Source organism: Aedes aegypti, chromosome 3, assembly GCF_002204515.2.
Source record: "Aedes aegypti strain LVP_AGWG chromosome 3, AaegL5.0 Primary Assembly, whole genome shotgun sequence".
NCBI classification, from domain to species: Eukaryota; Metazoa; Arthropoda; class Insecta; order Diptera; family Culicidae; genus Aedes; species Aedes aegypti.
In genome coordinates this window covers 232,018,252-232,044,490 of record NC_035109.1, presented here as the reverse complement: position 1 = coordinate 232,044,490, position 26,239 = coordinate 232,018,252, and the positions used below count along the sequence as shown (strand labels likewise).

General features: G+C 38.6%; 1 protein-coding gene across 2 annotated transcripts in view; it reads left to right on the top strand.

Annotated features, from left to right (window-relative positions):
* LOC5567948 overlaps nucleotides 1-26,239 on the top strand; it is a 450,669-nt gene that overhangs the window by 398,141 nt on the left and 26,289 nt on the right. For both annotated transcript variants that reach the window (XM_021851321.1, XM_021851320.1), the window contains exon 9: nucleotides 15,498-15,676. In XM_021851321.1, the coding sequence (XP_021707013.1) occupies nucleotides 15,498-15,676 (179 nt within the window). The remainder of the gene's footprint in view (nucleotides 1-15,497; nucleotides 15,677-26,239) is intronic.

The window sequence follows — 26,239 nt, the reverse complement described above, 5'->3', positions numbered from 1 at the left end:
GCTGGAAATTTGACCATAGGCATAAAAAACTTATTTTTAAATCCCCTACCATATGGAAACCTTAGTGTTGCTCAGCGGAATCCTTACATGTTTTGGTAACTCTTTTCTGTTTGTTTGAAATTTTCATAATAACTTTATAAGGTTTTAGTTCAACATATCTGACATTCACACAAGGCAAAGAGTGGGTTTAATTTAAGGCGAAGTAGGCCGTCATTGAAATTTGTACGCGTCGTTGATGATTGTTGCTGATTCATCTCACGATTTCGAATCAAATAAAACCAGTTGGTTTTGAACTGACACAGCTGAAAAAGTATCAGAATACTTTTTACATGTTAGCGCGTACAGTGATACTTTTTCAAGTCGAACTATCAAGACTTAACAACTACCGAAAAGCTAAACATTACATATAATTTGCAATTGGATTAGATGGACAAATTGATGTGAAGATTTGCGAAAAAGTTACACGTCTTCTCAGTGAGAATCGAACTCACGACTCCCCGATCTCTAGTTGGGGCGCGTTAACAACTACGCCATGAGAGGACTCATGAACGCAGAAGTTAACCTGAATTCGATTTCAGCTCAATAATCACGTGGTCCTCTTTCGCAAAGTGCACCTCTTTCGGAAGAATTAGATGCCCATCCAAACACAACGCTTTCTATATATATCCAATGCCTAGCCCGAGAGCGCATTGTTTTTTAGATATAGGAATAGCACACTACACTAGCCAGCAACTGCGCTGGCTGAGGTTTCTATTGTGTGGGCTTCCAATGGGTCGCGACGTTCTCAAACGACCGGTTACGGAACATGAGTCCGTTGCTCGATAAATACTTGTTTTAATTATGAATCGTGGTTTACGGCCAACCAGCCGAGTGGAAGTTTAACAACTACCGAAAAGCTAAACATTACATATAATTTGCAATTGGATTAGACGGACTTCTTCCGAAAGAGGTGCACTTTGCGAAAGAGGACCACGTGATTATTGAGCTGAAATCGAATTCAGGTTAACTTCTGCGTTCATGAGTCCTCTCATGGCGTAGTTGTTAACGCGCCCCAACTAGAGATCGGGGAGTCGTGAGTTCGATTCTCACTGAGAAGACGTGTAACTTTTTCGCAAATCTTCACATCAATTTGTCCATCTAATCCAATTGCAAATTATATGTAATGTTTAGCTTTTCGGTAGTTGTTAAACTTCCACTCGGCTGGTTGGCCGTAAACCACGATTCATAATTAAAACAAGTATTTATCGAGCAACGGACTCATGTTCCGTAACCGGTCGTTTGAGAACGTCGCGACCCATTGGAAGCCCACACAATAGAAACCTCAGCCAGCGCAGTTGCTGGCTAGTGTAGTGTGCTATTCCTATATCTAAAAAACAATGCGCTCTCGGGCTAGGCATTGGATATATATAGAAAGCGTTGTGTTTGGATGGGCATCTAATTCTTCCGAAAGAGGTGCACTTTGCGAAAGAGGACCACGTGATTATTGAGCTGAAATCGAATTCAGGTTAACTTCTGCGTTCATGAGTCCTCTCATGGCGTAGTTGTTAACGCGCCCCAACTAGAGATCGGGGAGTCGTGAGTTCGATTCTCACTGAGAAGACGTGTAACTTTTTCGCAAATCTTCACATCAATTTGTCCATCTAATCCAATTGCAAATTATATGTAATGTTTAGCTTTTCGGTAGTTGTTAAACTTCCACTCGGCTGGTTGGCCGTAAACCACGATTCATAATTAAAACAAGTATCAAGACTTAGTTATATCACTTTGAAAGGCAAGCTTAAAAGGCATCATTGTTGCCAAAACGAATGACTGGCTACTTAGCCTTAAATATTACAACTAAGAAGTGGGTCGAAACATTTTTTTTAATCATGTGGATGTGATGTTATGCTAATATATACCATAAAACATGGAATAATGATATTATTTTTTTTTTGCTGTACTTTATGCTTTGTGGCATGAATGAATGAGATTGGGGACACAAGTCGATAAGTGATCATGAAAACACTAAACTCAGAAGCAGACTCTTTCCCAGTTGGAACATAACGCCAGAAAGAAGAAGAAAAATAAGTAGAACAGAGGAATCACTGGAATATTTGCTTTAGTATTTGCTGGAGTATTGAATTAAATTAAATTTTAAAGAATTCATCAACACATACCTAAGAAATCAATCAAGAAAAATTTAAACGAACTGCAAAAGTGATAAACTCCAAGAGATATTGCGGCAGCAGCTTAACCAGGATTGCCTGTTGGGGTTAATTTAGAAGTTCCTAATAAATTTTCTAGAAAAGCCTTGCATAAACTGGACGAAAGCAAACTTTTAGAGTAAACCTTGTAGAAAATACTGAAGGTATTTCTATTATTTTGAAGAGCAAATACTGGACAAATGATCCTATTCCAAGATCTGTGAAGGAATTTCTGGACGATTTCTGGAAGAATTAAGGATTGTTGATATTATCTCATTTTCAGATTTTTTGTTTAAAACTGACTGTAAAACCACATTTTAACTAAAATTTTGAGCCTCGAGAGTATTTTAAAAAATATTTGAAAATTTCGAAAAAAAAGTTTTGAACCTGGACTACATAGCATAGAGGAACCGCAAATAAGGCTGACAAGTTCACCCATGTTTGTTCAGACAATCTGTTTTTCAATGAGCTAAATTTAACGTTTGGCTCATTTTTTTTTCTCGGGATTTAGATGTGCGAAAATCGAAAAAAAATGTTGCGCTTTTCCATTGTGAAATACCCTAGGTACCCCACCAGAATTGAATCTATATCCGGAACCAATTTTGATGGTGCATGCAATGCATGAATCAAATTTATAACTGATTTGTGATTTTTCCTGAAATAAATCATCAAAATCGATCGACAGATGGCGAAACTAGAGAATTTTGAAACTTGATGTCGGTATTGAAAAGGTTAAGACTTTTGCCTTGCGGCATTTGGCTCCTAATACTTGTAATGATATATTATCAATATTCGCATTTTTTATTGATTGGGGGTCGTGATGAAATTATGTCACGTAATAAAAGGAGAGAGGAGTTGGTGGTGTGGTAAAGCGTGCATACCTCAGAATTTCAAGAGCACAAATCTAACGAACCAGACAGCGGTTCAAGCTGAACACTTGATCGATTGGCCTTCGAGTAACCAATCGATAGAGTTTTCAGCTTGAATGGACGTCTGGTTCATTAGATTTGTGCTCTTGAAGATTTGAGGTGTGGCTTTGGATCACCCAAATCAATACGATTTTTTACGGCGACAGCGACAAACAATCGCTGCGATTTCGCTGCTACATGTGAGAGACACAACAACGAAATCGCGGCGATTTTTTGTCTCCATCGCGGAAAAAATTGCGTTGATTTGGGAGAGCTGTTCTTATGCTGTGTTTAAAGTGACGTCATAGCGGGAAAGCAAGAGAGAGAACTAATGCGCGCATCAATAATCTGCACCACCTGAGCAAATCCAGAAAATCAGGGACTCACGCTCCGCAGCTTTTTTTGACATTTGTGTACAAACAATTTTAGCGATATATTAACGGATTTGCTCAAAAGAACACGCGATGATCCCCGGAGGAAATTGTGGTTTTGATCTCTTCATTCTTATGGAAGATAACATTGCGGTAGTTCATCAAACGCAGTTGTTCCTTTCCTGGGCTATTCGCCGCGAGGAATTCAGGGCAAATGGGCGTTTTTGGAAACATTACAACGGCAGTGCAGTTTATCATATCATGCGGACCAGTCAATACTACTGTCATCCAACAGTTATGGGTAGCACACAGATATGGATCAGAGTTGGATTAAACAGAGAATATCTCATAAAATAGAGTAGCAATGACGCAGAACCTATTTACCTACGCGAACCATAAATCTATACAGCATCGCAATCAACAATAACATGCTTAAACACTTTTGTTCCATTCGTAGGATATAAAATGTCATACATATGCCTAGAAGCGTTGATTCATATTTGTGGGGCATTGAAACCCATACCACAGTTGGTTGGTGTTCAACAGGCCGGACTAGATTATATTTTGGCGTTCTAAAGATACGTTAAGGACTCAATCAAATGTGATTTTTTCTATGCTATTTTTATACAGATGTATTATCAAATAGATAAGTTCCATTATTACAGCAAATAACACAAATATTTGGATATTTCGCATGCCTGGGGAACGTTTTTCTGGAACCATGAAAAAACACTTGATTCAGTCTGTCTGAACACCGACCAGTTATGAATCTATGATAAGACGATTCCCAAAGAAACGCCAAAACGTATGCTTTCACTAGCACACCATTCGTTTACCTCGCAGATAATTTGCTGTTATAGTGTTCTGATCCATGATATGAGTCGATTTGATCCGTAATACGGACCCATTTTTGACTGTAGCTAGGAGTAGCAGCGAACGCTTTGCCTTTTTTTGTTCGAAATTAAACTCGAATTTCGCGAAATTCCGTTTTATTTCGTTTGTTTTCAATTTTCCGTGGAAATATTTTAACAATTTGGCGAAACGAAACGAAATAGCAAAATAAAAATTTCGCCTGTGCGAGTTCCGTGGAATTCCGCGGAATTTCGTTTCGAAGCGTATTTGACGGAATCATTCGGTATTTCGCATACCCTTACCTAAAAGGCTAGGACTACAAACCGTCACGTCAATAAAATCGATTCTGCAGAATTTCTGGGGAAGATACTTACTGTACTCGCATTTTCCAGCTCTACATTTAATGCGGCCAGGGATTTCAACAATAGTTAGCCTCTTTGGATGGTGCAGCGACTACCCCACTCCACTGCCCATGCATTAAAGTCACCACACGCTCAAAAAAGAATTCTGAAAAACGTGAACTGTCAAAAATACACCATGAACTACCACAAATGGTCACATAAACATGATCTAGTTCACGGTGTATTTTTGTTGTTGACGAGTTCACGTCTGCTGTTCACGGATACGAGAACGGATTTTTTTCTGTGCAGCTTTCACTACTGGCTGTCGATTAGCTAGTTCGGCTTCAGGAAAATTTCTCAATCGACCACCTTGGGGGCGCGTAGCAACTGCAGAAAAACACGCCGTTGATTTTTTCTATCGTAAAAACGTCATTTGAGATAGATACTTCTCAAATTACCGTACAGCTGTATATAGTTGCATCAATATCACTTTATAAACTTTTTCAAATATGGCATATAAAGTCATACTGCATTACATGTCTCATTTAAAGTATTAAAGTGGAAAAGGGCCCTATTCAAGTGTAAATACGGCTACATTTCCTAGCTCTGTGTTGGCAATTGCTAAAGTATAGTTACTGTCTGTACCATATAAAAGCTTTAGCCAAAGTGTTTTAATGCATGAAGGAAACAATTGTTTTAAGATCAAAAATAGAAACACATAAATATAAAATATCAAAATATAATATTGTATTTTTTTTGTGTTCGTTAGATATAAAGTCAGCGTTGCTTTCGAGCTAATTTGGAACCCGCTAGTATGGAACCCGTACCATGTCGTACACGAAGAACGCATAGAATCAGTACAGAATTAATTCCTTTTATACGCCCTTCGGAAATTGAATTGGACTGTACTGCCACTTCCGTTGAAGCACGCTGCATGCTCATTAACTTGGAAACACTTAAGCAACGCCGGGAATAGGGTAACGACTGTTTATTTCGTTCATAACCGCTAACAGTGGGCGCCAGCGGCAAAAAGTACAGGCAACAACCTTTCGAACATTCAGTTTCTTTCCCTGACCGCCGAGCGACGACACTGTTGTTTGTATTCCACCCACTGATCGTGCTACGCTGGATTCTCAAATTTCTCAAACTTTCAACACAAGCGCATGGAAAAATGGTAGTCGGAGAACTGTCAAAACGTATGGAAAATAATGTAAAACGTAAATTACTTGCAAATAGGAACCTGGATCAAAAAAGTAGTGATTAGAAATCAAGTGTAAAGTGAATACATAACTTTTTGTGTTTAATTCATCTTCCGTGGTGCTTTCTTTGCTTCAGGATTTCGTTTTTACTACCACTGAAAAAGAGCCATCTATTGCCTTTCCAGTTTTGAATAGTGCCCTATTCGCAATGATTCTCTTCATAAACTACATTAATTCTAAATGTGTAGACTTTGCTGCACTTCTTTCTCAACTAAACTTCTACACACCCTCTCGGCATTTAAAAACAAGAAAATTATGTTCTGAAAAATCATGCAGAACGCATTATGCTCAAAACAGACCAATAAATCGTATGATGCGTCAGTATAATGTACATTGCGAATTTATTGGCATTACTATGTCCAAATAGCAGCTTAAAACACGACTAAAGAACAATAGAAGTAATCCATAGCATGTAAGAAAGTATTGTAATTCTTGTATGTAGTCTACCTATGTTTGACGAACTAAATACAGTGGCCCAATTTCACATTCGTACAGGATACTGTTTTCACATCAAGTTAGCTAGAAACTATTAAATGATGTATTGAGTTTAAAATTCTTTATCCACATTGAAGGTAATACGTGTCATATATTATTTGCCAATCACAAAATGTTTCCATTTACATTCATCTTTGGATTAATGTAAAAGTATTGAATTTATGTCTAAAATTCACCCAATTCCATATTCGTACACCTACCAAAATTCAAAAGTACAACATTCAAAACTAAATTTAAAAGCTCTATTTGATTGCTGAAGTGCTTTTTTATGGTGTTTAGATGTAGTGAAATACATTTGGACAATTTATTAGCGGACATATATGAAATTTAGGTAAAATTATGAGAAATGCAAGTTATACAATGATTTTTGCTATAAAATCCAATGATTCGAACCATTGAATCATTGAATCCAATCTTAATTATATTCGTGAGCTCTGATAGAAATTTAGTTGGAATGTATACAGTTTACAGAAATCATAAATAGTTTTTATCTCTTTTGAGTTCAGAAAATGGTTGTACCATAGTTTCTAAACTCTTCTAAAATGATATTTTTAATCAATGTTAACCAAGTTTTCATTCTAAACAATAGGTAAAGATCAATTTTGAAATTGTCTGTAAAAAGAATTTGAATCACGAACTTCGTTTAGCATAGCATAGCATAGCATAGACTGACTGTACATGTCAATGGTTGCTACTCCGTGATTGATCGGAACTGGTAAGAATTGCACTACGATCCAAATGAATAAGGGATGGGAGTTTCCGCTTACTCTCGAAGTGCAATTTTAGCAGATCTAATATTATTGATCAATAACGGCGCCGGCCAAGTCCTTACAGTCAGTTGGGATGGGGAAGGAATGTTAGGGTGTAATGATTGTTGCTTCTAGAGACCGAGAATACCTCTGCATCTCCACAATCACCACGGGAAGGGTGTTTATTAGTGAGGGAGGAGAAGATCTGGGAGTCACCTCTGGTCGGTGATGCGATCCATGGACAAGGGGGAAATATACGACTTGTATTAAAAGCTAGTTTTGTATTTTTGTCTCGAGAAGTTTTTGGAAAAATACGTCAACATCTATAATGTCGAACAATTCAAAGACGTTTTTATTAATGACGAAAACTGCAAATTACATGTATTTATTTTAACTTATATGAAACAGGAATAATGCCGACACTTGTAGTGACGAACCATACATAGTTTGTTTGAAAATTACATATGAGTATTACTGTGCATTTTGTCTCGATATGGTAGAAGTTTTAGAAAATACGTCAACATTCACAATGTCGAACAATTCAAAAGATTTTTTTAATAAATAATTTTTAATAATGTCAAAAAGAGAAAAATATATGTATATTGAAATTGTATAAGAAAAAAGCATAATGCCGACACATATAGTGACGAACCATACAAAGTTTGTTTTAATATTACATAAAAGTTACGCTTTCAAGAAAATATGTGTTATCATAAGCATGAAACGAACTCACCAGTTGGTAATTAATTCTCGACTGAACACAAAACTGACACTGACAGCAAAACTTCTTGGCGTCCCGAAAATAAACCGTCTTGCTTGGGCCTTCCCAAATACGTACCCAGCAAGACGCTCCAAAACAGGTGAAAAAAAAATCTCCGGCGACGAAAACACGCGCGAATCCGTCAGCAAAATCAATCGGACGACGCAAAACCGAACTGTCCTGCTTGGGTTTCTCGAAGCACTACCCAGCAAGACGCTCCAAAACAGGGAAAAAAAATTCTCCGGCAACAAAAACGCGCGAATCCGTCACCAAAATCAATCGGACGACGCAAAACCGAACTGTCCTGCTTGGGCTTCACGAAGCACTACTCGAATTTGAATCACGAACTTCGTTTTACAATAAAGTACCCTAAACTACGCTGTACATACCTCAACATAATTGATGTTATCGCAATATACAGTTATCTTTGAATAAATATTTAAATTATATTCAAAATAGCACCCTATTTTGCTGTTTATTGATTTTATTAGAAAAATACAAAATAACTTGAATGAGCAGAGAGCATTGATACACTTTATACTAGAATATATCCTGTAGATTTCATCATTTTAAAAAACGTTTATGTTGCGGTTACGGCCATAATATTTATTCTATAAATCTCTATAATCATTTTTGGTAGTGAAATGTAAATTAAAAATAATAATTACGCAATGTTTCGATAGGAACATTAACTATGGATTATGTATATCCATTTAGGAGTAAAACTTAGAGAAATTGACTACCATTTTTGGTTTAGGATTTGTTATAAATGTTATATTACCTAAGATCCAAAAGAATAAGTTGTCGATATCCACTCCTAGCTGCTCTGAAACTGATTAAAAAAATTTGAAACTTGTGCAATATTCGCAGCAATCATTCTTGAGGAAGCGTTGTTGAATAATATGTAAGTTATTGTTTGACTTACCGAATATTTTAGCAAACTACATGGGACAAGTGGTATTTTTCTTAGATTTACTTAAGTTTTAAATATAACCGCTTATAAATTTTTCAAATGTACTCTACTACATCAGAACAACACAACGAAAATCTTAAGCAATCATCTAGTTCATCAAACATGAGTTTTGAATGTTGTATGTTTCTTTTTTGTTAGGTGTACGAATATGGAATTGGGTCAATTATAGACACAAACTCAATACATTTCCATTATTCCAAAGATTTAAGCAAGTGAATACAGTTTGTCATTGCCAAACAATAGATGACACCTATGACCTTCGTTATTGATAAAGTATATCGAAATCCATGCACCATTCAATAGTTTTATACCAACTTTATATGGAAACAGTGCCCCGTACGAAAATGAAATTGAGTCACTGTAAATAAATCCAAGTTGGACCGTCCCTCAAGCTCCCTCAAAGTGTGATAGCAGCTCAGGGTTACGTAGAATCATGATGGTGTTTTCAGTGCACTTATTCCTTGTGATTCAAAGAACAAGTGCACCGAATACGTTAAGATGATCCGATGCAAGCGTGCACCCTTTTTTTTCTCTAAGCAATGGGGGGATAATCTGCTCAACAGACTCCGGACCGAGGTCCGGGAGTGTGGGGTTGGGGACCATTTACTACATGCAAGCAGTAAACAGGACTACACCCCCGACCCACTAAACCATTTCCATTGCCGCCAAACCCTTCGTCTCTCCGGGACCACCAAGAAGGCATTGCTTCGGAGAGGGGCTATTGCACATCGCATCCTCCAGGTTAGCTGCGTAGCCATGCAGCAACGAACATCGATGACACGATGGGGGTCCACCAAGGTAGCATGCTGGCGCATTGCCAGCTTCCCGGGTGGTCCTCACCTCCCGTTGTCTGCTGAAATCGGGCAGGGTCGACCACTACGCCCGCACCCAGCTGCACCGCAGGTATCAAGAACTGATACTGCAGGCTTCGCAATTTGACCTACTGAAGGCTCAGACCCTATCAGCTAGCACCAACTGGGATTGCTGACGAAGGGGCCTCCACCTGCCTCGAACAACCAGAGGCTCGTATCCAACCCAGTAGGCCGACGCCACGACAGCAACGCTACCAGGATGTTCTCCCCGCGGCCACTTAATCGCTGTAAGGGTCGATTTCGACCGTAGGGCACCGGTATAACCTACGTAGCCGACTGCGAACCCTTGGACCACCTGTTGTTTAGCGTCTGCACTAGTCACTCCTCGAGTCCACACGCCACCTCCTTTGGAGTTCCGAGACGATGTGGGTGATGAAACGGCATTCCAGCCAAACTCGTCTTTACACATCCTCTGGACCAAATTGTCTTCCATGATAAGGATACCAATAGGCACCATACCGGTGATGACGCAGAGTGCATCGTATGACACGGTACGGTACGCGCTCGCAACCCTCAGGCACATTAGCCTATAAGTACTCTCTAGCTTGCTACGGTAGCTATAGGCACTCAAAGCCGTGCCCCAGAGCGTGCACCCTTATCACACTTTATCTGCACTCCACAAATTTTGTGATAGTATAATTTGGGGTGAAGTGCGCAATAAGTTAGTGGGCACGACTGTTGCACTTCCAAGTTTACCGCGGCTGTCGCTTTTTTGCTGTTGAGATTTTGTTTTGTTTTCAATGTGTGGAGCTAAAACGGTTGGTCATCTTCACGTTTCATGTGTCATTTTAGCATCTTGGCACATTGAGTCGTCGATAGGCGTGTGGTGTACACACGGGCCTATCAATCGTAAGGTTTTTGGTTCAATTCCAAGTTGTTGCTTTTTTTGTTTTCAAGTTCTGATTTCTCATAAGACAAATCTGCATATTTCAATCCGATTTCAGGTGGCGAATTTTCATAAGGGATATTTAAGTATTTCTATAGTCTATTTGCCTGAGTGAGGAAAGGATTGACGATAAATTGAGCATTGCAATCTTGCCGTTTTTGTTACGTTGAAGCATTGAGTAAGATGATGCAATGAAGCATTGAATGGTGACCGTATATCACCCATTATTGCACATTTCATTGCTACAATAAAGCGATGCTACATTGCATTAATAAAATGGATTTAAAGCATTACTGCACGCATATTGCAGAATAAAACCAATGATGCATTGCACTCGTTGAATTAAAGTTGAAATACGGTAATACCTTAATGCTTGTGGTTACTTGAGTATTTCTTGGATTGGTATCGCTCAGTCGTCCCTATGCATGTTAGTTGTTGAGACCTACCCAGTTCCCGTTGTAACACCACGTCAGTCTTCGTTTCTGAGACTGCCAAAGCAGCTGCTGCTGGGCTGCATCACAGTGGTTTAAATTTACTTCCGTTTGGCTGATTTGACACTCCGCTAGTGCCCGGACATTTGGGTCTGCCCGTTATGTAACCGTTGTCTGCTCTGTTGACAGATATTAGGCACTTAGCGATTTGCTTACAATCGCTTGTCCTATGGCCTTCGGTGCCGGTTTTTCTGTACATCTCACTTCTGTCTTTCTGTCTTCTTCAATTCCACAACTTATGGCCCTTCTCGAAACACTTAAAGCAAACTTCAGGAGACTGTTGTATGTTCAGCCGGCAAACCGACTAGCCTACCTTGAGTATGCCCAAGTTCTTGGTTTTGTTGGCTTCTGCGACCGGCAGCCTGATCGCCGCCACCTAGGTGCCCTGCGGCTCCTTTCTAAGGCCTTACAGGCTACGTCGATGTCACTCTGCTCTTTGAGGGCAATTGAGACCTCCGCTGCATAGGTGGCCTCATCCAGATTTTTACACTGGAGAGTCGCTTCTGCAGTCAAGGATCTTACATCAACCTTGTCGCCAAGTATTTCTTGTGCCAGTTGCTTATAGACTGCACCCTTTTGCTTTGTGTCCCTCTTTAAGACTAGGATCATTTCACTAATCCTAGTCCGCCTTATGCTCCCCACATCTGCGCCCAATGGCGATAACTTCTCCGTGCTTCAGAACGTTTTCAGATCCTCGGTGTAACCTTCCTCCGTTTTGATGACGAGTGCCTCGCCTAAATTCCTACGTTTCGCTGTTTTCGATTTAGCATTCTCCTTGGGCTCCGTTTTCGTTTTTTTCCTTTCTTTCTTTTTCCCGACTCGTAGCCACGGGTTGCTGAGGGTCGTGGATTCGAATCGAGAAAACCGATTAAAGATCTTTTCGTTATGGACATTTTCTCGACTTCGCAGGGCAAAGAGTATCTTCGTAGATCTACGAATGCAAAAATGGTCAATTGGCAAATAAAGCTCTCAGTAACTAACTGTGGAAGTTCTCATGAGAACACTGAGCTGAGAAGCAAGCTCTGTTATAATTTGGACGTAACGTTAGAGAGAAGAAGGGTAATTCACCAATCATTGAACGGCTGTAATGCTCGCTAATTGATGAATGCGTCATAAGGAATAGATGGGTTGTTCAACAATAGACGACATTTGACCCTACAAATCTCAAATCAGGCACAGCCAAAAAATAAACTTTAAATATACAAAACAGCAAATGCATCTTCTATGCGGTTATGGACAGAGGTATTGATCATAGTTTAATTTTAATTTGAGGTCGTTAATTATATTGGATAATATATAAATTTCATAATTTAACTTCAAATGCAATTGCAAAAAATTAGAGAATTTAGATTTTAATAGATGCCGGATTACCAAATTTAAATCCGAAAGACTTCCTATGTTTATTTCTCAACCCTTATTCGAATAAGAATCTAGAAGTTCCCAATTAACAAGAAACAAATCGATATCCTTTTTGCCTACCGTAAATCAAATCCACCGGTGCTGTTCCAGCTTCTTGTGGCCAGACACCCACTCACTCGTGAATCTACATATATCGATATACTTTTCTTCCCACCCCCTTGTCGCTACTCATTCACATTCGGATGAAATGAACTGAAACGAAATCGTCTTGTACAAGTTTGCCGTGGGGAGTTCCCCTCTGTAGCTCTCTGTGACTCTCTCCAACGGCCCGGCACTTGAAGGAGAAAGACTCCAGCACCTGATCACGAAACTTGTTCCGGAACTGTTTGAATTTCTCATTTGAAAATAAGCGCCTCATGTCTGCTTTGCTTAGCTGTCTTTAGCAGTGCTGTATGCATCGGCGTGGCCAAAGGGGGCAGAGAATAAACAATAGTTACGGGTGTGTATCTTCTTTTTCTTGGCATTACGTCCTCACTGGGACAGAGCCTGCTTCCCAGCTTGTTAACTGTAAGCTTTATTTGCCAAAGTTCCCATTTCGCATTCGTATATTGTGTGGCAGGTACGATGATACTCTATGCCCAGGGAAGTCAAGAAAATTTCCATTTGTGGAAATCCTGGCTACACCCACGGTTATATGTAGAGTCTAGAGGCAGTGCAGCCGTTCGGAGGTATCCTGGCCACGCCGGGAGATGCATAAAGTATTCACTTGGAGTGCTTGCCAGGCGGCATGTGTGTAAAAGAGTCTGTCAGTATGTGCATGTCGCCGGAGGGAGGAATAAATTTGATTTCTGCCGACAGAGCAGCTGTGGAAAATTCTTCCATCTACGCTTTGTACTTGGGGAGTTTTTTTTTTTGGATCTGTGTCGCCGTGCCTCCTTCATGAAGAAGAGGAAGAAATTGGTTCAATAGATACTCATCTATGCGTGGCGCGCTTGGGAGGGGGTGGGTAGTTGACGCAAAGGATCAGGACGAAGAGAAAAACGAAATGCGAAAAAGAAGCGATGGGAATCTGTCTCCTGTGTTACACGTGTTGAAAAGCGTACAAACAGGTCCTTCTGGGCCGGAAATGCTGTGCCCGGGGGATATAATCGGAACTTAATTATCGATAAAAGCGTAGGTAAAATGGATTGGATTTTTAAGTGCGCAATTCCCCAAAGATGACTGAAATCTAATCATGCAAATTTGAGATGGGAATGTGAATCTTCGTAATGAAGTTTCAACCATTTTATGGGAAAACGGAAAGCAAAGAGCGCTTAGGAACGTAACATCTACGTTGATGGCGAATGGCTCACAGTGATAGCATTGGTGGAGGAAAAGGAGCAGGGGCCAGAACAAAAATCTTGCAGTCCGTTGTAGTTTTGCTCTACATATTGTTACATTTGGCTTGAATGACCTCAATGTGATTTGTGAAAGTTGCATTTTTATCTAGCATGAGCCCTAGATACTAAACTTCATCTGACCAATCTTTTGGAACCCCTCTCATCGTGACAACATAACTACATGAATGCTTTTGGGTTATATTGGAATGGTATGAAGAAAAAAATATAAAAACTTGTTTGCAATGTACTGCAGATGATACGTGGGCCTGTGTCATCTGCAAACAAAATTTGTTGTAGATGTTAAAATATTGTATAATATTGATCCCAAAACACTGCTTTGAGTAACAATAGCTCTTACAGGAAGTCTTTCAGACTTTGATGTTTGAGTTTTGATAATTAATCTGAAGTGTACCATTTGACAAATAAATTTAGATTATTCCTACAATGTATGTTGGAAAATTAAAGTTTTTTTTTTCATTTTCATATTTTCATCGAAATTTGTGTAGCTCGTAAGGTTATGAAAATTATATTTTTGATTTCTAAGGTTTCCTCTTCAAAACTGTTTACACTCCCTGAACTATTTATTGATGGAATAGTCGAAGAACCCCGCTAGAAAAAAAACGCTATCTATGCCAATGATTGACTGATAAGCTCCGCCTACATTCAATCTTAAGCTTGATTCAAATGTCCGTCCAATAAAAGACAATCATATCATGTTGAGTTGAACGCTTAATGCTCGATGGGAAAAATGCCCTCTCAAATATCTCGGTCGCGTAATCTAACCCGGGCCGCAGCCTAGGTCAACACAATAAGCAATCTGGGTTGGTTGGAGAGTGACATCAAGGACATCAAGCACAAGCACCGGAGAAATTAAATGTCCCATTAGCGTTGAGTGGTGTTTTCCTGATATGCTGCTTGCTACAACTACTATCTTTTGCCATCGCACAGTGGCGGGTCTCCATTCGTAAGTCGAACAAAACCCCAAAAGTTGTTCAAAATGGCTGAAAACATTCTAAAACAATCAATATTATCAAAAAGGCACGAAGAAAAATAACCTTCGGCACTTCAGAGTGAATTCGTTAATGAGTTTTTAAGGTACAATGATGGAAAATATATTTATTTTAAATTTTAAAACTGTAGATCCATTATTCTTCCAACGAGTATTTTTCTATTTCAAAAATGTTTGAATATGAAATCTTGATATCTGTTTTTGAGGCTCCGTCCGGTTTTCCGCCACTGTGCATCGGACAGCAGCAGCAGTGGATGGCCGATCCGGAAAGTACTTTTTCCCTCGGAGCTATTTGCTTATACGTTATTGCCATTTAGTCGGAAAAGCAAATAAATCACAAATGTCCAAAATACAGCGGCATACAGAACACGAAAACACGCTGACCTGACGACGATGGGAATCTCCCGATTAGACAGACTTTCCCCGAGTTGCCATTAACGGCAGCCCGGACAGAATGACGACTGACAGGACTCAAGCACTATGGACACTAAAAGTCACCTTCCACACCGCCAGTCCGCAAAGCAATATAATCTCCGGATAGGAATTTAATTATCAACTCCATTTCCACTCTTGGCTTCATGTGATGCATTTTCTTCTGTTGCTTTTTCAGGTGCTCCAACGGTGATTGCTCGAAATACAACGCCGGTGGCTTATCCGGGGTCTCCGCTGCATCTGTCCGTGGAGTTCTGTGCCAATCCGGCGGCATACGCGGCTCGATGGCTGCACGGCGATTTGGTCTACACACCTGGCAAGAAGTACGGCGATGATGTGCTGGCCTATGGATTCATTGTGAGTATTATTTTCTGTGATGTAAATTTGGTTAGAATGGTTAAGGGGTTGTTTCCAGGAGTATATTAAACAAAGAACGGCCATAAATTAAGTCACGCTTTAAGGGGTGAAGGACACGTCACAATCTATACAAAATTTTCAGAAGTTCCATGTAAACAGTGTGACATGAGGGGAATAATAAAGTTCTTATATGACCAATTTTTGCATGGCATAATTATTCTTTTTAACACCAGTCTCAAACTTCTAGTTAGGTTGAATTATATACTTTTGGGGCAAATGTGCCACTTACTTAGTAAACAAAACATGTTTGATTGGAGATGGAGCCCTACGTTGTGTGGATGAAGGATGACGGGGACGACGACGAAGAACAACTCGAACTGCTTTCGATAATACTAATCGATTTATTGCCACCGAGAGGCAGCGTGCCTACTCGGTGGGGAATGGAAGAAACTATATAGGGTCGATGTACCAATAGCCGCATAGCTAAGAACAAATATTCGTATAAAATCGAAAAATTACGCTAGCGTCATTATTTTTATATCATCTGAAAGCTTTTTATCTTGGTTTTGTGGGAAAAATATGAAAACTGCGAAAATTCATATGTTTGCATCTATTATCGCTTGTGCCACTATAGGAATACATGTGCCTATAGTAGCACTATTTCTAATTTCTGTTCCTATAGTAGCACTAGCATCACGGCGTTGGCAAAATACTAATCAAAACCGTATTTTTACAAAGCTTTTATATTTTTCCTTCAAAGTGTGGATCAAAAGCTTTCGTTTGATGTAAAAAAAGTACTTTATTCATTAATTATTTCGTATAATAAAAAATAGTTTCTCTCAGTAGTGCTACTATAGGAACAATATGTTAACTATAGGCGCAAGGGAGCTCAAATTTTAAGCAAAACTAATTATTTCGATCATTTTTTGAACAAAATCAAGCTGTGTATCAATGGTACTTAGATAAATAGCTCCTGACCTTCATGTCAAAAAGTATTTTGAAAAGATTCATAGCAAAACCGCCGTAAAAAGCCACTAGTGCGACTATAGGGGACTGTCCACTAAGGGAACACTGATCCTAATATGTACAAATCGGGTGCGCCTTTTATAGGCGCACAGAATCTGGAAACAATATTCATTTACGCGCGTTCTGCTTTCTCTAGTTTGGCGCGCTTGCCTGTTGGCGCCAAAGCGAAGAAGCATCACGCTGGATGGTGACGAAATATTCCGTTTGCTGTTCTGAATGGAACAATAGATAGCAGCAACAAGTGGTGTGGTGTGAGCGCAAACATCCCGGGGCCTCAAAACGAAATTGAAAATTCGTTTTTAACTACTGCCTCGCTCGATCGGTGACTGCTGTTGGTTGCCGGTGTAGGTAGGATTTGATGTTTATCGATCTCAGTGCGGTCCATGTGAATGATGATTTGGGTTGATTTATTGCTGTGAGCCAATTGATGACTGGATCTCTTGCGATGAAAGTGGGTTGGATTGATGAACATAACGCCGGATATGTACTGAGCTGGCCCGTGGGAGATTTCTGCTATATTGGATGACAGCTTGGCCTGACTGCGCCGAGTTGAAGGCCGAAATTCCCGGTTGCCAGTGAATACTGCCGTTGGTCGAATCGGAATGAAGTGTCACAGACTTCGGAGGTTCCACGCGCCGGTGGAAGGAATAGCCGGATGATTCGACCAGTAGGATGAAGGATGGGCCTTCGGACATGATGACATCATGGTCCGAAACGTGGACACGCTGGTCCGGAATTTGGATGATTGGATTGGATGTAATTGCGTCTGTATGGAATGCAAACGCACGAATCTAGGTGGAGAGCACGCCGGCTCGGAAGGACACCACACCTCTTAGGAGAATGGACACGCCGGTCCGGGACAGCTTTCTGTGTTCCATGGCATGACACGCTGGTCCGGAGGATTTTCCGTTTAACCGGTAGGTGGACACGCCGTTCCGGAAGGAGGAAGTTGTACGTCCGTTTGTCTATGTCGTCGTGAATCCCGTGATACTGTCGGTTCGTGATCGCTGGCAGTGCGATCGATCCTGGATTTGGTCGGTCCGTGGTCGCTCCTTGGCGGCCAATCCTGGTCACGGCACCAATGTTTGATTGGAGATGGAATGGGCCGCGAATCCTGGTCACGGCACCAATGTTTGATTGGAGATGGAATGGGCCGCGAATCCTGGTCACGGCACCAATGTTTGATTGGAGATGGAATGGGCCGCGAATCCTGGTCACTCCTTGGCGGCCAATCCTGGTCACGGCACCAATGTTTCGTACAGGGTTGACCAGGCCCTACGTTGTGATTCTTTTTGGTCCCGAAGGGGCAGACGAATGACGACGACTTTCTCCTCTACTATAATGATTTATTGCCCACCACCGAGAGGCAGTGCTCCTGCTCGGTGGGGGATACTATGGGTAACGATCACAGCTTACAACTAACATTACATGGAAACGGTCTCGCTTATATATGCGAGAGGTAGTACGGCAGAGTGTAACATCACAATACTGTAATGCGCCGATCGGCTAGCATCACGCAGCCCAAAGCAACAGCATGAAAGCAAACGGGCTGCTTGCTGCTAGCTGGGGCGAAAGGAGACAAATTGAATGCACACTGCAGCGCTGCTGCTATTGTTGAGTGCGCCTAGCATTAATCGAATGGGAGATGTCGTTGCGGTGAGCCCGAACAAAACATGTTGGGGGTCGTTCACAAATTATGTCACGCTTCAAGAGGGAAGGATTTGGTCAGGCTTAGCGATACATCTTACAATTTTTTTTGAGGGCTCGAAAATCGTGACAACGGGGAGGGGGTTGTGAAATTCGAAATTAAGCGTAACACAATTTGTGTACCATCCCTTGGAGTTGAATTAATAAAAATGTAATCATCATCAACAAAACCAAACCGAAATGCGGTACAAGTGTTGATTGATGCGATGTAGTAGGGGAATAACTGACCTTTTGGTTCCCAAAGTGATATTCTACAATTCTCACCTTCAGTATCATAAGGGCGTAAGTATCTACAGTGATCGCCATCTCTTCGTCGATCTTCTCTTTTGCTAATTACGTGGCCAAATGACTTCTTTTGACTGTTATTTTCCCTTCATTAGATAGTACTTCCCATTCTTCATCAAGCTAAATCGAGTGAATTTCTTGTAATCTTCCAAAAAGTAAATTGACGAAGAGAAATCGATCACAATTATTTATTATTCTCATGTTTTTTAGCGTGTTAAGTACTTTTTGTTAAATATATTATTGTCTCCATAAAGTTTGTACCGTTATTCGTTGCTGACGTTACACTTACATGTACGCTGTAATCTATGGAAACAAAAGACCGTGGGTAAGTGGATACAGAAAAATCATTAGTCAACTTCATTGTTATGCACAGCTATCGTGAATAAAGTAATTAAAACTTCTTCTGGGGATAACAAATGAGGGACTAATATACTTCAAACCGTTGCTTGTTTAGATTTTTCTGATTGTTATGTATTGAGTATGAGGGACTTGATAATTTGCGCCAAATGATCCACTTGCAACTTGATCACCGCCGTGCGATAATATGCTTTCAATTGAAGAATTTGTATACTGCCCATAACTGCATATTTGTAACATTCGACAAAAGTAGGCATTGAGTAAATGGGGTACCAAGTTTGTATTTTACTGCAGTATGGGAGGAAACTAAAATTTCAAATAATCATTAAGAATTCAAAAGAGCTTATTTGAGGCTGAAATTTTGCACAACTCATATCGCATATTGGGTGAATAGACAGAAAATTATTCTGATATAAATTTCGTTGCTACTACATCATGAGGCTCATGTATAATCTCAATGTGACTGTTATGCGGTTACATTTGCCAGTGTGACAAAACAACTTGGTATTTTTTTCGAATTTTCTAGAACAAACTCACAGATTTTAGTAAGTTGATCGAAAGTATTTATCATTTGATGACTCTCCCCGGTATTAACTCCAATTTGTCAAAAATGTCGAATGTGACTGTTATGCAGTTATGGGCAGTATATTTTGTTGTTAAAAATTTCTCTGAACAATTTGACAAATTTAAACTAGGAATGAATAATAGTTAAAGGAAAATAAAATTTGAGGATATTAAAACTGATTTATATTCACGTAAGCAGTCTGCCAATATATGGATATAATACTTGTTCAACTTTCCCCATACCATTGAAAAGTACGGGAAAGTGTACCATGTCTAATATACCTGTATTTGTTTCTAAAAATCAATTTTTTTCATAGTGATTTATTAATTAGATTTACCGAACACGCCATACTTCTAAGATAGTTGCAAAACAAAAGTTTCATGTTTTCAAGCGTCGCATGTTGGAAAAATCTCGCAGCTCTTGGATGGAATAGGGATAGCCCTTAATCTACTGAATAACTTTGCCGAAGACGCCATTGTCTAACTGGTCAGGTACCTGAGATATCTGCAAAACAAAAGTTTTGTGCACACTAGCGCTTCCTGGTGACAAAATTTTGAATCAACTTGCTCGAAAAATGATACTCCTTGATTTACTGAAAAAATCTCGAATCTTTCGACTAGAATATTAATAGCCCATGAGCTACTGAGCAACTTTGTCAAAGACGCCTTCTCTCTAAGTGGTCAGGATCCTGAGATATTCGCAAAACGAAAGTTTCATGCACGCTTCATCCCTTAAAGTTCATATAGTGCAAGTTAAAAAAACACCATTACTGGCCAAGTTCTCAACTTAAAGTATAATCCTCAATTCCTAAAAATAGATCGTACTGAGTACGAGTACGAGTGCGAAGTGTTTTCGACGAATACAGTACTGAGCTATCTATCTATAAAGCATACGAGATATTCTACTTCAACTCCGAATTAATGGAATCCCATAAGCCCTGGATCTCCTATAACGCCCCCAATTCATGTGATTTATAGGATACCTGACTGCTTTTAGCTCATTCGAAATATTGTATCAGTGTTATCAGCGTAAAAAATGTAAGTGTTTCGCTTTCCTGAACGCACCCTGGGAACCACGTATCGTATAAGAATGTGTGCCAAAAATCTCATAAGGACTGTTCATTTAAGAAAGTGAACACGTGTTTTTTTACAGTTAACTGTTTATTTTCGAACAAATTCATGAGTTTACCTAAAATACATGGAAATCAACGTAATTTCGATCAAATTCACATAAATTTGAACATTTATTGAGCATTGCTGAAGAATGCTCTTACTTTTCTTTTGATATCTCCCATAAAATTCTGCTCAACTTTTTTCGGAACTTTTCGAACTGCTGACCACATTTTCTTGAAAAAATCGATGGAGCTTGCTTCTCTTCCATCCTTCTTAAGATGCCGTTTGATTATTGCCCAATATGTTTCAATGAGGCGTAGTTCTGAGCAATTTGATGGATTCGATCATTTTTCTATAAATTCGACTTATTCCTTCTTGAGCATCTCCAAAGTAGCTGAAGCATAGTGAGCCGATGCTAGGTCTGGCAAAAACAATGGAGGCTGGTATGCTTTCAGTAGATGGGCAGAAGCCATTTTTAATGCATTCAGTTCTGTAATTTTCGTCGTTGATTGAACCCGTCGTGAAATATGTAGTACTTTCATACCGCAGGAGCAAATTGCTTGCCATACCAAATCATTTTTCCCAAATCTTTCTGTTGGGATGTATCGTACGTCGTCAGGAATATCTGTTTTGGCCACAGCGTTGAAACAATTCAATTTGGACACTTCGCGATTTAAGCCAAATCTCGGAACGGCAGTTTTTCTGTACACCATTTGTGCAGAAAAAAATTGAGAGTCGCCATGTCAATTCGACCCATCGTTTAGAATTTATAATTTTTTTATGTCAACTTTTCTGCCCATAACTGCATAACAGTCACATTCGACATTTTTGACAAATTGGAGTTAATACCATGGAGAGTCATCAAATGATAAATACTTTCGATCAACTTACTAAAATCTGTGAGATTGTTCTAGAAAATTCGAAAAAAATACCAAGTTGTTTTGTCACATTCGCAAATGTAACCGCATAACAGTCACATTGAGATTATACATGAGCCTCATAATGTAGTAGCAACGAAATTTCTATCAGAACTATTTTCTGACTATTCACCCGATATGTGAAATGAGTTGTACACAATTTCAGCCTCAAATAATCTCTTTTGAATTCTTAATGATTTTTTGAAATTTTAGTTTTCTCCCATACTGCAGCAAAATGCAAACTTGGTATCCCATTTACTCAATGCCTACTTTTGTCGAATGTTACAAATATGCAGTTATGGGCAGTTTTGTCTGCTGTCAAAATAAACACTTGAGAGCACACTGAAACAAAATTTTATTTGTTTTTATGGAATTTTTACACCAAAATGCTAATATTTAGGTGTCCACTTTCTTAAATGAACAGTCCTTATTCATACTTCAAAAATCAGAATCGCACAATATGCCAAATCAAAACGAATGAATGTTAACACAAATTGTATATAATTCTCCACTACGATTCATTGTCGACAAACTTTGTTTACAACAAACCATGCCGTAAATGGTATAATCTAGGAACGCGTCATGTTGTATAAACTGACAGATGATATATCAATGCAGACTAGCATCAAATGAAATCGCAATAACTTAGCGAAATTTACCACCCGAGGTTGGTATCTTCTAACGGTGGGCTTCAAAGAACAACAAAGCGTGTGTGTTGTAGAGCAAACTTCCTTTTATATTGGCAAATAATCACTTCACATTCATGAAGCGGTATGTGGTGTAGTGGTATGGAACTGGGTTAGAGATCCAACGAGTCTCGCTCGAAACTTTTTTGTTCTTTTTATCGGAATTTTGTGGCATCGTATTGCTGACCATGGAAAGTCTGAAAAAGTCGTGGGAAGTGCGTATATGGCCTCTTTTTTGGTGTGTATATAGCGTTTTCATGCATTTTATACGAGTGATTTGATTCATATATAATTATGGATAGCAGAAAATATACCACTGGGCAATGTGTTACACAAAATACATACTTAAACTTTGCCCAAGATTTGACCTAAATAACGTGCAGAAATTTGATATATTGAGTTTTTTAAATTTTTATTGAGCAGTTTTGCCAGCTTCATGAAAAACTGGATTCAATTTGAAGACTATGTTGCTTTATTCTTTTTCTGCATTCCGCTCAAGTTGTATTATTTTGATCTTTTTATAATACTTCTTAATCACAGTTGCCAGCAACATTTATGCATTGGCCGACTGTATGGCTTCCTTCAACTTTTGTAAACATTCGGTGTAGTTATCTTTAAAATGTATATAACATAAAGACTGTTCATTTTATAAAGTGGACACTTTGTCTATGCTATACCTTTTATATTTATCATAAAAATCGAAATCGGTTTTCTGTGCATCGTTCAACTATTCTACAATTCTACAATGCTATAAAAATATAAGATCTTAGAAAATGATTTTATTTGAAGAGCTGAATATGTTTTCCAAAATCTCCTAAGAAAAGCTGTTTGTCAAAGTTTAACATTATTTTTCGCAAAACAGAAATCCTCATATTTATGAACAAATTGTATCTTTGTACAACTAAAAGTATAGCTTTAAAAAAAATCAATTATATTCTACCATTCTCTGACTACCTAATAACTTTATGGCCAAATTCGCTGATAAAAACAAGTTTGTATTACTAACGAAACTATGTTTGTGTAAACGGGAGCTAAATCGTGAGTTTAAACCGCAGTCTTGAGTATAAATTTCACTCTTTATGGTCGTTTTACTAAAATGTCTCATACTTTTAAAATTTTGTACGCATACTTATCGATCTACAGCAAATTGTAAACGTTTTTTTTTTCGAATGTTTCAATTGGTAATCTTAGAATAACATATTATGAAAATGATACGTGGGAGATAACATCGATTTTATCACAGCAGTGTTGCCAATTTTGATAATTGTGTAATGTAATAATTGTATAATGTACAAAAAGTCTTCTAAGAATAAATACAAAAAGTCTTCTAAGAATAAATCTATTGTGCTTTACATGTGACGTCGGGACTAAATATGTAACTCTATGAAGGCGTAAATTGTTTTCATATAAATACTTTATTTGTACTTCCGTCAGGATGTACTTTAAACCAAAAAATTCTACTCTCATCTGTTCACTTCAAATTTAAAATATTTTCCTCCAAAAATATCTGGGAAAAATATCTGTATTATAGGGTAACCAATATATTTTGGACCTTTATATATTTTGGACCCCCATAGCCATTTTCCTGCAAATTTCCCAGTTTAAATTGAAAGACCAACTCAATTCGCATGCCATTTGGAAATATAGGACTATTCTGCACTTGCATCAACCGTTTGTACATGGAAAATGATTTTGTTTGATCTTAAATTAATTTAATTTAATCGGTTCATCAATGCAACCGTTACAACACGTTACACACAGAGATTGAAGCTGTCAGAAATTTTTCAAATGTAAACAAAAACGTTTTCCTTATTTCTGAACTGAAAGCGTAGAATTTCTTCGGTTTTTCATTGCCAATTGATTGATTAGACTATGGGCAAGCATATTATACAACTAGTGTCGTGGACTTTGTCGCCAAACGATAAAAAATGCCGGGGGTCAAAAACATCCCAGACAACCAAAATGTACGCATAACAAAATCACCTGGAGGCTTTGTATGTGCAAAATTTCACTTATAAGATGTCGCGAAAAGGCCTTCTACGTACAAAAGTGGAGGCGTGCATATATTATGTGATGATTAATGACATACAATGCGAGTGTATAAATATTCTCCCGAACTAACCTGTTATCTTTTGCGACTTAACTTATGATAACAAATGTTGATTTGACAGCTGCTACGGATTGATTCGACTTAGTTTGTACGAGTGTACGGGACGAAACAGAATGTACAAATGAACTCAGAAAAAAGTGTTTAATGCGAGGAAACTCATCAATTTGACGAGTTTACCCACGGTGTTTTGTGGGTTTGATGTAATTAGTATGAATAAACGAGCTATAACGTGAACTTTCATGCGATTTCTGGTTTTCTGGGATATACTTTGAGGGTCCAAAATGTATTGGTGTGTCCAAAATAATGAAAAACAGTGCATCACAATTCAATTATTTTCGACGTTTCTTGGATCCTACATGACCGTATGGGTATTTTTATCTCTTGGATGAAGCTTTTCTCTACATTTTGGCATGTTATTTGACTTGGTTACGCTGTACCATTAATTAATTAGAATAAAAAATTAAAATCACTTTCTTAGGGGGTCCAAAATACGACCGTTACCCTATCTGTAAAACTGTTGCACGAAAAATAACTTGATTAATTAATTAACTTGCTTCCGATTGATGATGCTTTCGAAAAACAAGCCTATTTTGAAAAAAAGAAAAATATATATTATCGAATTTGCCAGCCCAATACTAACAATTATTGATTTTGATAAACTTTTGCCATCTATTATCAGAATATGAAAACTTAAATGGTTATTTTTGAAAGTTCTCAAGCCATGCCTCAACACATCTATATGTTGCGCAGAGATTCCCCCATAAGTCATAAATCCAAAAATTCAACTTCAACAAAATCGTGAAATGTTTTCTGGGGTATCATGTCAAATACTTATAGAACAAGGTTCCATAATTGTTTTTGCTGAATTCTTGTTTTCTCCGTTTTGATATGGGTCATTTAAGTGGGATGAGTTGAGTGGAGATATAAATCTAAATGTTTTCAACACTTTAATTACGCTGTCAGTAATGTTGACAATTTCGCCTTCACTGGCTTTTCATAAGGTTTTGATCGATGTCAAAGAAGAATAAAAATAAAATTTGCACATTTTGTGTGGAAACTACATCGCTGATATACAGCTTTTATTAAAAATTCTAGAAACATTAATTTAGCCGAAAAAAATGTTTCCCTTTCGAATCCCTTAATGCATTCTTATATGAAACTTACCTATATAGTTATATTACATTTTGCATATAAATGCAGCTGCGATCGTTTGCGTCCAGATTGGTGGTAACCGCTCAAGTATAGGCCTATTCACAAGACGTTCCGAATCAGCTGATCGGGAAGCTCTTTGACAGTTCTTATATGGAGATGACAGTCCCGTGTTAGCACCGGTCCTCCACCGATGTAAACATAGACGGACCTGTCACATGAAAAGGCCTATAGTATGTCCAGTTTACCAGGACATAACTTGATTAACAACAAATGGACAGGACGTGACAGCTCTACTAAGACTGCACCGTTGCTATTGAGTCGATTACTTTGACGATACAGAGGCCAGTGCTACCAGTATCTTTTATAAATAAATCTTGCAAACAAATGCTCATAATTTGGTTGTTTCTTGCACGCTTCTTTTATTCAGTGCAATAGAGGTTTCAGGCTATTTCAAAAAATCAGGTTTATATTCAAAACCAGCAATATTTTTAGAGAAAATTGAACCAATTTCCATTTTATTGCTCTCAACTAAATATTTTGAAGGATTTCAGTATTGAAGGGGCACATGCGATCAATTTAAGATCGAATATAATAGATTTGAAATAAAAGGATTTCATGAACAATTTCCAAACTTTTGGTAAAAACT